Here is a 13,098-nt window from a genome sequence, read left to right on the forward strand (position 1 = left end):
TAAGTCATTTTTTCTTCAATAAAGTAACTAGTAGGAAAAGTGCTAGTAGGAAAAAGTAAAGTGTGAGTCTGTGCAAGGGTGTTTATATTTCTGCTTTTTTAGAGGGGTAGGGTGGGGGGGGCTTGGTGCTGTGTGGTTATTTAAGATATTTAAGAGGTTTTACATTCCAGTAAGGGCAAGAGGACATTAAAATCTAATATTTATTATATTATAATAAAATATTATTAACAGTGTCTTACCTTGACAGGATACCTGAATAGCTTGACGTATCCCAGATCATCCCCCGTTGCTAGCACCTTTCTGTCGTTGCTAAGGCAGGCAGCAGTCACCTCGGTAACCTCACTGACCACAGGCCAGATCCCCTCACAGGACGTCCCGAGCACACAGGTCCATGTGCTCCAGTCTATCTTCTCCACCTAAAGGAGAGGAGGAGTGAGGAGAAGTGCGAGAAAAGAAGAGTGGAGGACACCAGTGGTTCCTATGAGATTTGACACAGCACCAGCCTGACAGACTCTATCATCTCTAACCCCTATCTTCTTAGTGCCCCCCGCTCTCTGTGTCTCACAAGGTGTCACACAGTGACAGTGAATGTCACACAGTATAAGGCCCTAAAAACACTATCCCATTGAAATTGCCAGAATGAGAACGATGCTGGTGAAAAGTGGGCCGTGTTAATGCTTGAATGCCCTTCCCACGCAGTCCTGTGACATGCCAGGGGGGGGAAGTAGGCCAGCCCCGCTATACCCACCACAACGCCATGAGCCATGGCAGCAGTGTCTGTGCTGTGCTTACCTCGGTAGCAGGAATGGTCTGCTTCTTCCCCCGTGGAGCTTCGAAAAATAACTGCTCTTTAGCACCAGTGTTTACTTGAAGTAGTTTTCCTGTGAATGAGAGAACACAGTTAAGATTGAATCAGATTACAAATTAAACACGTTTGTAGCATTATCATTCAGTTTTATACTTGGAATAACACAAAACAACTATTTATTTACCCAGGATTTCAACACATTGTGAATGAGCCAACAGTAACAATTGCCTGAAATACAATGGCTTTGGTTCAAGTCCACAGTCAGTGTAGATGTTAAATCAACATGTTTACCTCTCTTGTCCCAGTCCAGATGGGTGGTGTAGATGTTAAACCAACATGTTTACCTCTCTTGTCCCAGTCCAGATGGGTGATGTAGTTGTTAAACCAACATGTTTACCTCTCTTGTCCCAGTCCAGATGGGTGATGTAGTTGTTAAACCAACATGTTTACCTCTCTTGTCCCAGTCCAGATGGGTGATGTAGTTGTTAAACCAACATGTTTACCTCTCTTGTCCCAGTCCAGATGGGTGATGTAGTTGTTAAACGAACATGTTTACCTCTCTTGTCCCAGTCCAGATGGGTGATGTAGTTGTTAAACCAACATGTTTACCTCTCTTGTCCCAGTCCAGATGGGTGATCTAGGTGTTAAACCAACATGTTTACCTCTCTTGTCCCAGTCCAGATGGGTGATCTAGGTGTTAAACCAACATGTTTACCTCTCTTGTCCCAGTCCAGATGGGTGATGTAGTTGTTAAACCAACATGTTTACCTCTCTTGTCCCAGTCCAGATGGGTGATGTAGTTGTTAAACCAACATGTTTACCTCTCTTGTCCCAGTCCAGATGGGTGATCTAGGTGTTAAACCAACATGTTTACCTCTCTTGTCCCAGTCCAGATGGGTGCTCTAGGTGTTAAACCAACATGTTTACCTCTCTAGTCCCAGTCCATATGGGTGGTGTAGATGTTAAACCAACATGTTTACCTCTCTTGTCCCAGTCCAGATGGGTGATGTAGATTAGGGACCCCTTGCACACCCCCACCCTCTTGCTGCTCATCACATTATAGATGTCCACAAAGCTGTCGCCCGACGCCACCGCCAGGTACTTTCCTGCACCTGAATAAACACAGCAGCCATGTTTCAAAAGGGTTTCCTCATGTGTTTCACAAGACTGACAGACCTTCTGATCAGCATTCAAGACAACACAAATAAAAAAAACTCTGACTCCATATCTACAGTATGAGGTCACAATTCTTTATAACAAAAACAACTATCTTAGAACTCTTTTAAGTTACTATCAGTGATGTGTTGGGAAACTGGATCGAGAGTTTAGTTTCTAGCTCTCACTTTATCCTTCGCCACTACTCTCTTCCCACTCAGACAGACTTTGTCTCTCCCTGCCTGGCCTTGTTACATACAGTAGTGTATTTGGGTCAAGCCTGCAGCAATACCTCTTCTCCTCACAGCAGGGGGAAATATGAATACCTGGCCACATCTCTGCTTATTTTTTATTTATTTTTAAGAAAGTTCACTTTTACACTCTGTCTTTCTTTCCTCAGGGAAGAATATCTGGATGGGGTTTATAGGGAGGGAGGGATGAAGAGAGGGAGAGGTGGAAGGAGGCGAGCATCTGACCTGGTGAGAAGCGTATGTCTGAGATTATGTCCTTGCGGTGGTGGAAGGACACGAGGTCCTCCAGGGTGTCTGCGTTGACGATGAGGAAGCTGCCGTCGTTCAGGCCCACCGCCAGGGCCTTGCCCTCAGGGGAGAAGCAGCAGCAGCGCCCCCCTATGGAGGACGTCAGTTAGTACCAATGCACCTAATAACTGTAAGAATGCACCACAGAAAGAAAGGAAGGAGGTGAATGAATGTAGCATAGACTTCTCTATTTTGAGGGTTGAGTGACTCACCTTTCTTGAGCTTGCGTACAGCCAGCATACAGTGGCTGGGGGACAGGTCCCATATACGCAGGGTTTTGTCATCGCTGACAGTGGCACAGAGAGGGAGATGAGGATGGGTGGCCAGGCCCCACACCTCACCCTCCATGTGACCCTGTGGACCCATCAAATAGACAATATCATTGAATTCAGTGCAGCTCAGTTCAACCTAATCAAGGTCAGAGAGAAAGGAGTAAGGAACCACATTTTATAGGGTGAACCATCTTCTGACCCCTACATAAAATATTTTATATACTTAGTTAAATAAATACACGTCTAGCACAGCCTTGTATTTGGCAAGCACACATCCACAGATTTATTGTTAGAATTATTAAGTGCATCATGAAAATCAATGGAGGAGCCATAGCTTCTGTTGCTTGGCTTCACCCATAAGAAATTGCTCATTTGCTCTAGAGCATTTAACAAAATAAATCAATAGCATTAGTTCTGGGTTACCTATGGGTCAAAGGAGGCCTGGGGAATTTGAATTTACAAAATTAAAAGTCTGCAGTGCAAATGTATCAGTCTTGTAAAAAGTTGCCTAACTTTTTCTGCAACATTAATCCAGGGAAAGGGAAAGGGAAGTGGGGATAACTAGTCAGTTGTACAACTGAATGCCTTCAACTGTAGTGTACAGTAGTTTTACAATGGTTTCCAAAGTGATGGGACAGTTCCCCTCACTGCCAGTCTGTTTGCAAGATTTAAACCCCAAAATAATGTGCCCCCCAGCTGACCCCTTCATTACTGATATCTCACTGACTCCCACAAAACCAAACGGCAAAACCCTGGCTGACACATCCCTGCTGGCCGTAGTTACAGCTGGAGCATGGCATGTGTGCTGGTCATTGTGGCATTTGTGACAGACAGTTGACTTTTTAATTACACTGTATGTAACTCTGTGTATACGCTCACCTGGACCAGCAAGGTGATGGGTCCACTCTTATCCACCTCCAGAATCTCGCCATTCTTTGTCCCCACCAGTATATAACCATGACCAAGAGATATGGCACGTATGGAAGGGTTGTCCTCCAACAGCAACCCTATAGAGTGAATTATAGGATAACGTCAAAGACCTTCACTTTAACCAGCGTCAGAGGAAGCAATCTTCATTAAAGCTAAACGGATTGAGTGTTTAAATGGATTTCCACTGAATGATTCCATTGGCGTTGGAGCTATGAACCCAGTATGTAATGTGATTGGCTCCACGGCGGCGGTATGAGAGAACGGTGGTCTTTTTACCTTTGGAGCCTGGAGCGAGGACTGCTCTCTTGATGGCGTACGTCTTGAGGCATCTCTCAAAGGTGTTGTCCCACAGAGCCACTATGCCGTCCTTGCCTCCGGTCACAAATCCCTACAGAGTGGAACGTCACGAGAGAACAGGAGATAGATTAGAATCTCTCTTCTTTAATCACTCACATAGCATCTTCGTATAAAACTGACAACTGAAATAATACAATCCTAGTACTCTCTTCATTTACAATACTACACCATCAGAATTGTAATGGCACAAACAAAGAGAGAAACAGAGATAGCGAGAGAGGAAGAAAGAGAGAGATAGAAACAGAGAGAGCCGTCTCTATTTGACATTTCAAATGGCCAGTGTGTTAACCCCTTCCCTTCCAGTACCTTCTCCAGGGCGTGCATACTGAAGACTGGGCCATCATGGGCTTTGACTGTCTTCACCAGGAACATGTCCCTCCAGATACAGATGTCTCCTGTGCACGTCCCTGAGAACACCATCTCCTCTGTCCAGCCATACACAGCACACATCATCGTCTCGGTCTTCCCCATGTTGCCCTTACGCCCGATCAGACCACCACCTGAAAGAGAGGTTGTCTCAGTAACTCACATGACAACACATCACACCGTTCCTCGAGACACTGCTGAGTCAACTCTTGTCTGACTTTGGGGTTTCTTACCTGTTTTATGCCAGAACTTCATATGCTTTATTCCTGCTGTGATGAGCTTGTCAGGACAGTATGGATTCACTTTGATGACGAAAATCTTATCCTTGCTTCCCCTGAAAAATGATTGCATTAATTCCATTCACACAAAAATACGGAAGAGGAATACACTTAGAAGGCAGTTAGTAAACAGTGCATCTGCATAGTGTGGCTGCCACCCTCCCTAAGGGCTCTTAATCACTTCACATATGAACAATAAGGATCAGTAGCCTTTCCTGTCTGATCCAATGGAGCGTAGTGCACTCTGGGATGGCTCCCTAATCACTGGCCTTTCCTGTCTGATCCAATGGAGCGTAGTGCACTCTGGGATGGCTCCCTAATCACTGGCCTTTCCTGTCTGATCCAATGGAGCGTAGTGCACTCTGGGATGGCTCCCTAATCACTGGCATTTCCTGTCTGATCCAATGGAGCGTAGTGCACTCTGGGATGGCTCCCTAATCACTGGCATTTCCTGTCTGATCCAATGGAGCGTAGTGCACTCTGGGATGGCTCCCTAATCACTGGCCTTTCCTGTCTGATCCAATGGAGCGTAGTGCACTCTGGGATGGCTCCCTAATCACTGGCATTTCCTGTCTGATCCAATGGAGCGTAGTGCACTCTGGGATGGCTCCTAATCATTGGCATTTCCTGTCTGATCCAATGGAGCGTAGTGTACTCTGGGATGGCTTAATCACTGGCCTTTCCTGTCTGATCCAATGGAGCGTAGTGCACTCTGGGATGGCTCCCTAATCACTGGCATTTCCTGTCTGATCCAATGGAGCGTAGTGCACTCTGGGATGGCTCCCTAATCACTGGCCTTTCCTGTCTGATCCAATGGAGCGTAGTGCACTCTGGGATGGCTCCCTAATCACTGGCCTTTCCTGTCTGATCCAATGGAGCGTAGTGCACTCTGGGATGGCTCCCTAATCACTGGCCTTTCCTGTCTGATCCAATGGAGCGTAGTGCACTCTGGGATGGCTCCCTAATCACTGGCATTTCCTGTCTGATCCAATGGAGCGTAGTGCACTCTGGGATGGCTCCCTAATCACTGGCCTTTCCTGTCTGATCCAATGGAGCGTAGTGCACTCTGGGATGGCTCCCTAATCACTGCCCTTTCCTGTCTGATCCAATGGAGCGTAGTGCACTCTGGGATGGCTCCCTAATCACTGCCCTTTCCTGTCTGATCCAATGGAGCGTAGTGCACTCTGGGATGGCTCCCTAATCACTGGCCTTTCCTGTCTGATCCAATGGAGCATAGTGCACTCTGGGATGGCTCCCTAATCACTGGCCTTTGAGCTGCTGCATCACTACATGGCCCTCACTGAGGCCAGAGCAGTACTGACACCTACTTCATCTCTCGATCCCTTTCAAGCTCACTGAGGCCAGAGCAGAACTGACACCTACTTCATCTCTCGATCCCTTTCAAGCTCACTGAGGCCAGAGCAGAACTGACACCTACTTCATCTCTCGATCCCTTTCAAGCTCACTGAGGCCAGAGCAGAACTGACACCTACTTCATCTCTCGATCCCTTTCAAGCCTTCTCACTCACTTCCTTCCATCACTCTCTCTTCCTCCCCCTCTCTCTTCCCCCCCCCTCTACTCTATCTCTTCCCCTCACCATGCTCCTCTCCCAGCTGAGGACTAGGCAGTGCAGTGCACAAGGCAGGCTCTGTCAGGCCCCATTTCCCTCTGTCCGCCTCACTGCACTGCCCACCAGGGCCTGCAAAGGAGATTAGTGCAGCTCCAAGCTGTCTCTGAGCTGCCACGGGAGCACAGTAAACAACAGCTACGGCACGCAGGCTCTAACCAGCCTGATGGAATTCCAATAGACTGTATTATAGCTATGAATATCAAGTGCAAAGCCATAGAGGAAGAAGACCAGCAAAGACTGGGAGAAATGGGGGTGCCCATATAGATGCTAGATGACTATTTTGAAGTCCTGGATATTGGATATTTGCCCGTTTGAATTGCCATTTCGATTTTACATAATTGTCTATTTCTAAACGGGCACTTTTAATTTGAGATTAGCGCCCACGGTGAATGCAGTCTGAACCCAGGTAAGATGGATCCGGGTTAAGATGGATCCGGGTTAAGATGGATCCGGGTTAAGATGGATCCGGGTTAAGATGGATTCAGGTTAAGATGGATCCGGGTTAAGATGGATGGGCAGGAGATCTGCTCCAGACATACACTTTAATCATTCAGCTGTGAGTTGGCAGGGCCAAGTGTTCTCTATTCAGAAAGTCTGCAGGGTGGTTCCCCTCCCTCCTCTCTTTATCAATCAACCAGTGAACCCTTCTATATAAATGTCCACATTTAAAGTGGAGGTGCTCAAGTTGTCTAGAGAATTAAAGGGAAGGTTTAGATCGAGAGCATTGATGTACTTGTTGTTGTTCTCTCAGCTCTGGAGCCTGTACTGTACAATGGCCAGGGGATGGTTGAGATGCTCGACATTGCATGGCTGGACACGTATCTGTGAATCAGTGGGGCTGGATGACTAATTTATCCTGCAGGGACTACTGACCGGGTTATAGCCTGTGGACAAAGATCTCACATTTCCATGAATACAACCAAACTGAATCTGCACCAAAACTAGTATTATGAGATCAGCATGTATAACACGAGCTAACTCACAGAGAAAACAGAAAACATTCTCTGTTCTTGTTTTTCATCAGTAAGAGCGCAGTGTTCCTAAAGCATGTCAACCCACTAGGACTTATCTTGACCTTTGACCTCTCCAGTCTCTGCCTATCAAGGAGACGGCTGTTGAGATCTGAATGGCTCATCTGAGATGCCATAACAGCCACTGTACTGTACCAACCTGATGGCTGAGAGCTTCTCCCCCTTCCTCCAGTCCCAAAGGACAATGGTGTGGTTGTCATCCAGCCCCACCGAGGCCAACCGCTTGCCATCCGCTGAGTAAGAAAAACAAAACACAACTTCATTCAATACAAAATTCACAGGGAGGCTTCTTATTTACTCTTGTTTTGTGAGGAACAGTAAACTAGCCTGCTCCCTGGTATGATCCATGGCATGTAATGGCAGCTATGCCTCTGTCTGTGGCCAATTAGTGGGAGAGAGATGAGCACCTTTTCCTTGATGTGCCAGCCTGCCAGAGTACACTATCTCTGTAACATGTTTGTTCAGAGCGATGCTCTTAAATTGGCACAGATTTGAACTCGCCCCTCCTGTGTGAAGGAAGAGTTATTTTTCTTCATGGCTGACTGAGAATGTCAGGTTAGATTAAAGCAAAAATGGATCGTTGTTGTGTTCAATGTGTTACATTATCTGGAGAGTGTATGGAAAGCAGCTGTAAACAACTCTGGGGTATTACCTGAGAAGTCCAAGGCACACACTCCCAGTTGGTGGAATCCTTTCAACACAGACAGGGGTGTCATAACCTCTGTATCCCATACGTGGATGGAAGAGTCTCGCCCCACCTGGACAGACAGAAGAATACAATTAGCTTCCACATAATGCTTCCACTCATCCACAGCAACTTCCACACCCATTCATGACAATTCAATCGTTTTAGCACAGTCTTGGCAGTAGGAAATCATCTTTGGTTACTCTGCACCATAAGCATATGAGCCTCCATCTCCCAAAGGAACCCTTAAGAGGTCAGCCTCTCTACCCTTCGGCCCTGAGAGGGGTTGCTACTCTATCCCTGTCTCTGAATAGTTCATTGGTAGCAGTTCTACTTACCTGGCCTGTCGCTACATAGTCCTTGAGGGGGTGGATGGCCAGGCACAGGATGTCGTCGTCATGGCCCATGTAGAAGCGCTGGGTGTTCTGCTGTCGGTTGTACACCACCCCCACGGCCGCCACGTGGTACACCATCTCCCCTGTCTGGGTGTAGAACAGGTTGTTCCTGCAGTCGTAGCCTCTGTAGCTGGAGCACCACAACACAGGGAGCAATTATTGAGATCAATAATAATGAATGATTAATATCAGTCACAATCTATCTCTTGCTTGTGTGATGTTTGATGGTATGTGGTGCTGCCATGGGTGATGGTATGTGGTGCTGCCATGGGTGATGGTATGTGGTGCTGCCATGGGTGATGGTATGTGGTGCTGCCATGGGTGATGGTATGTGGTGCTGCCATGGGTGATGGTATGTGGTGCTGCCATGGATGATGGTAATGAGGTGTCCTAACCCGTGGATGAAGTGTAGCTTCAACCCGCTCCCTGGTGCTCTCTCCCTCTTCTTCATGGCCACCGCACGGTGCTTCTCCTTGGACAGCTCTTTGAGCTGAGGCAGATCTTCTTTGTAAACCTGGACATGGAAACACAACATGAGGAATCTGTTAAGGTTTTTACTCAATGTAACATCAATTGTTTTTCATATGCAATGTTCACAAATGTGTCATTTTCAAAGGCAAAGCGATATGAGAGGAGAGCAGGTGTTGTGTCACTAACCTGCCGCCGATATGTGAGGTGTGTCTCCTGCTCGATCTCCGAGTCCATCTCAGGCACGTCTGACTGGTCCGAGTCCGACTCCTCACTGTTGGAGTCGCCCAACGTCTCTGCGGGAGAAGAAGACTACATCATTTCTATTCTACCACCCAGCTGCTCCCACATCAGTCTGTTCAATAGGGTTAAACACACTAATCCAGAACTAGCAGACAACCAGTATTGAGTACCATTTTAGCCAACACCAAAGTGAATCACAGAGCAATTAGTTTGCTCGGTGAAGATGACATCTCATATTCATCAAGCAAGCCTTTCAAAAGTCTTAAGTGGTGGACTGCTTGTCCCGTTCCACAGCCCTATTACTCAGACTGAGACATAAAAATGCTGATGCAGAGAGACTCGGTTGGCCGTGCCAAGACCAGGCAGTGAGTAGCCCTGGCACTGCCAGGTCGGTACTCGCTGGTCCATTAGGAAAATTAAATGGAAAGGCAGTTAGTGTGTGGTTTCATTTGACAAAGCGCAGCGCAGCTCTGTCTGAGACCATTTAGTTGAGAAACATGACTTACAAACGAGGACAAGGTTGTAGGTGCTGTACACAAACACAAAAGTGCTCTTCTATGAGCTGATGTGGAAAGCTTTTAGCTGGGATAAGGAACATCCTTCAAGGGGAAGGATCACAGACTTCGCTGCACGTCAGAGTCATATTCACATTGAGCAGGAGTGATGTTATAGAATAGAACGAGGGCAGTAATAGAAATGGGACAGCGACGTACCTTGAGGTGCTATGTGAAGAGCTTCCTTCGACTTTCTGTCTGTGACAAACTTCCACTGGAACACTGAGTGGTCAGCTCCACCAATGGTTATCACCCACTGGTAGTCATGTGACCACCTGGCATTGGTTATATGGGCAGAGTGACCTAAATACTTTTTAAACTTTGCACCTGGGATAGAGAGAAGAGTAGTTCCAGGTTAATTTGTGAATGCATGAACTGACAACGTCACATCCATGAATAGAGGAACCCATGGAAATCCTCACCTTTCCTTACACACGGGTACCGTAATAGTTTCACTAATCCATAATCATCTGCGGTTACTAAAACTTGATTATTAAAGTTGGCGTCAACAGAGTTGATGTCATTGATCTCAGAGTATTTGGGCCATATTCCGTTGACCTCGGGGCCCAGCACACACGTCCACGAGGACCACTGCACCAGCTTCAACTCATCCCTGTTGGTGACCTCTTTACCGCCTGTACAGAAAGACAGTAATAACTCCATCATGTGCAACTAAAGCATCATACTCGTCTCAATACATTCATATTAGAAGGGGGAAGGGATTCAAATGTATTTTCAAGTAGATACACAGTAGTTTACACAACAGCAGCTGAACATTTTTACATGAAGTTGGCAAAGTTGTTCATCATTTTACAACAGGAAGAGCGGAGAAGCTACATTTCCAAAAGTTCCAAGCAGTCCAAACCATTTGTTTTTGAGCCAGGGGTGTCACCAAGGCTGTGTTATATGTAGTAGCTCATTGTCAAAGATGGCCATTTGAATAACAATGAACCGTTACCCAACATTCCACAATCGTCCCAACCCTAGCCCTACAACAAGGCATACATGACACGTATAGCTGTAAAATATCATTCATAACAGTGTAGAAACGACACAAGAGAAATCCTGTCTTAGCACTTTCCTTCCCATAGAGAACAAGGCTCTTCACAGTGTCATTTATCGACATGCTGAGACGTCTCATCGTCAGACTTACTTGGCATCCTGTAGAAGAGCCTCTTTCCGTTACCGTCATTGGTCTGCAGATACTTGCTGTCTGTGGACCAGTCCATGTGTGTGATGAAGCTAGTGGAGCCGATGCACTCTCCCACCTTCTTGTACCTCTGCACCACGCCGTAGATGTCCACAGAGTTATCATTGGAGCCCACGGCCAGGTGAGCTCCGTCAGGAGAGTACTTCAGCTCATGGATGGCCTCCTTCCTGTCTTTGATGTGGACCACCTCTGTCATATCTCTGTGGAGCGGGAGGACGTTACTGGAAAGGTCATTCACTATATTCTTTAAATAAGAAACAACCATTCTCTAATCAAACTGAGTATCCAAGCATCCACTAACTTGTCATATTGTTCATGAGTAATGAAATTTCAAAAAAAGGAAGTTAACATGAAGTTCATACCAAGCTAATCAGAAAAAAATCCGATGTGCCCTTTGACCTCTGCCCTGTACTCACCTGACCCGTAGGACGGTGAAGGAGCCGTCCTTCATGCCCAGCGCCAGGTGAATACCGTCCGTGCTCACAGCTGCACAGCGGATAGGTTCCTCCATATTACAGCGAGCTATCAGCGCATGATCTATAAGGCTCCATATTCTACAGAGACAGAGGGAGAGGGAGAGACAGAGACAGAGAGAGGGAGAGACAGAGACAGAGGGATAGACAGAGACAGAGAGAGGGAGAGACAGAGACAGAGAGAGGGATAGACAGACAGAGGGAAAGACAGAGACAAAGGGAGAGACAGCTTTGTAAGTACTCATGTGGGTCCAATTCCTTAATGAACCATATAAGTACCTGAATATGTGTACCTGTATGTATACATTGCTTTGGACACACCAGATCATTGAGGGTAACTGCATTTGTGGAAGGGATACTGTAGTTCTAATGAGCATAAACTAATCCTAGGGTTTGACAGTGGCTGTGCTTGGTCACCCACCTGACCGAACGGTCATCGCTGCCGGTCATGACCAGGGGCTTGGTGGGGTGCACTGCCAGCGCCCACAGCTCCCCCTCACAGTGACCCTGCATGATGAGGAAGGGCTTGGTGCGATCGTGGACCACCACCTCAAAGATCTCACTGTCCTGGGTGCCCACCAAGATGTGATCTCCCCGCCAACACACGCTGCGCACTGACAACCCTGCCAACACACACACACACGCACGCACACGCACAGTTAATAAATAAAAACATTCAGACAGACACCTACACACAGAGTGGCTGTTAGAAACAGAACAAGACAGAAGGAATACAAGAGGACTACACAGTCTATTAGTTGTTATGGAGACAGTGTAGTTGGCGGTCTCTGGGGTAAGAAGGAATTGCGGTAGCTATATACAGTATATTCATACATATTCATATACTGTACATACATACATATGTATACGAGTAATAGAATAAGACTTTGGGCTGAATAAGGGGGAATGGAACAACACAACACATAAGAACAGAGGTAGTACTCTGATTGTCCAGTGCCCTGCTCACTGTTACCCACCTCCGCTAGTTTCACCTCTAGCTACAGTTAGGCCCAAGACCACAAATCAAGCGAAAGAAGGAAGAAAGGAAACAACTATTAGTCCCTAGAATACATCTTCTAGATGTAATAGAAAGGGCTCTAGGAGGCATACAAAAAGGCCTGTACTATCAAACAGCATGAGAAGAACACACTGGCTCATTTAACGACTCAGTGCACATTGGCATCCTGTGGACTGGCTCTGTGTGGGGTTAGAGAAGAGGAGAGTAGATGAGGGAGTTGCATGTCACCTTTATATCCCTGGTCTGTTTCCCTGAGATCGATAACAGTGATGGGTTTGAAGTTGAGATCCCACAGCCGGACACAGCCGTCCCGGCCCCCCGTGGCAAAGCCCTCCTCACAGGCATTCATGCTGAAAATCCCAGACTGGAAGAAAAGACAGTCTGTCAGTGGGGATGTGCAACACAAATGAACAAGACAGCCCAGCAGCTAGCGACAGCCCTGCTGCAGCCGACACGTGTCTGACAAGGCTTTCACAATTACAAACTAGCCGCGGCGCGAAGAGATAACACAACGGTGCGTCACATAAAGCGCTTGAACCATTGGTTTTTTTCCTAACTTATTGGCAGGCTCCGGGGGCCACCTGCTGTGCAACACAGTGACTGAAGTAGACTGCTTGGAGTGTAGAGGACAGACATGGACCAATGTAGAGGGCCCTTCCCCCACCCCTCCAGCCCTGCATGCAGC

At 47.0% G+C, this 13,098-nt stretch overlaps 1 protein-coding gene across 2 annotated transcripts in view; it reads right to left on the reverse strand.

The window, feature by feature from the left end:
• Positions 1-13,098, reverse strand: part of LOC118368295 (echinoderm microtubule-associated protein-like 5) — a 56,656-nt gene that overhangs the window by 13,703 nt on the left and 29,855 nt on the right. For both annotated transcript variants that reach the window (XR_008093008.1, XM_035752293.2), the window contains exons 6-25: positions 12,642-12,777; positions 11,817-12,018; positions 11,339-11,476; positions 10,866-11,122; positions 10,135-10,347; positions 9,872-10,039; positions 9,105-9,211; positions 8,843-8,961; positions 8,391-8,577; positions 8,020-8,125; positions 7,507-7,600; positions 4,661-4,761; positions 4,368-4,561; positions 3,981-4,092; positions 3,654-3,781; positions 2,715-2,856; positions 2,440-2,592; positions 1,789-1,920; positions 793-881; positions 240-416 (exon numbers count right to left, since the gene is read on the reverse strand). Coding sequence is in view for 1 of the 2 variants with exons in the window: in XM_035752293.2 (XP_035608186.1) it covers positions 240-416; positions 793-881; positions 1,789-1,920; positions 2,440-2,592; positions 2,715-2,856; positions 3,654-3,781; positions 3,981-4,092; positions 4,368-4,561; positions 4,661-4,761; positions 7,507-7,600; positions 8,020-8,125; positions 8,391-8,577; positions 8,843-8,961; positions 9,105-9,211; positions 9,872-10,039; positions 10,135-10,347; positions 10,866-11,122; positions 11,339-11,476; positions 11,817-12,018; positions 12,642-12,777 (2,955 nt within the window). In the remaining variant the exon portion in view is untranslated. The remainder of the gene's footprint in view (positions 1-239; positions 417-792; positions 882-1,788; positions 1,921-2,439; positions 2,593-2,714; positions 2,857-3,653; positions 3,782-3,980; positions 4,093-4,367; positions 4,562-4,660; positions 4,762-7,506; positions 7,601-8,019; positions 8,126-8,390; positions 8,578-8,842; positions 8,962-9,104; positions 9,212-9,871; positions 10,040-10,134; positions 10,348-10,865; positions 11,123-11,338; positions 11,477-11,816; positions 12,019-12,641; positions 12,778-13,098) is intronic.

This window comes from Oncorhynchus keta, chromosome 35, assembly GCF_023373465.1.
Source record: "Oncorhynchus keta strain PuntledgeMale-10-30-2019 chromosome 35, Oket_V2, whole genome shotgun sequence".
NCBI lineage: Eukaryota > Metazoa > Chordata > Actinopteri > Salmoniformes > Salmonidae > Oncorhynchus > Oncorhynchus keta.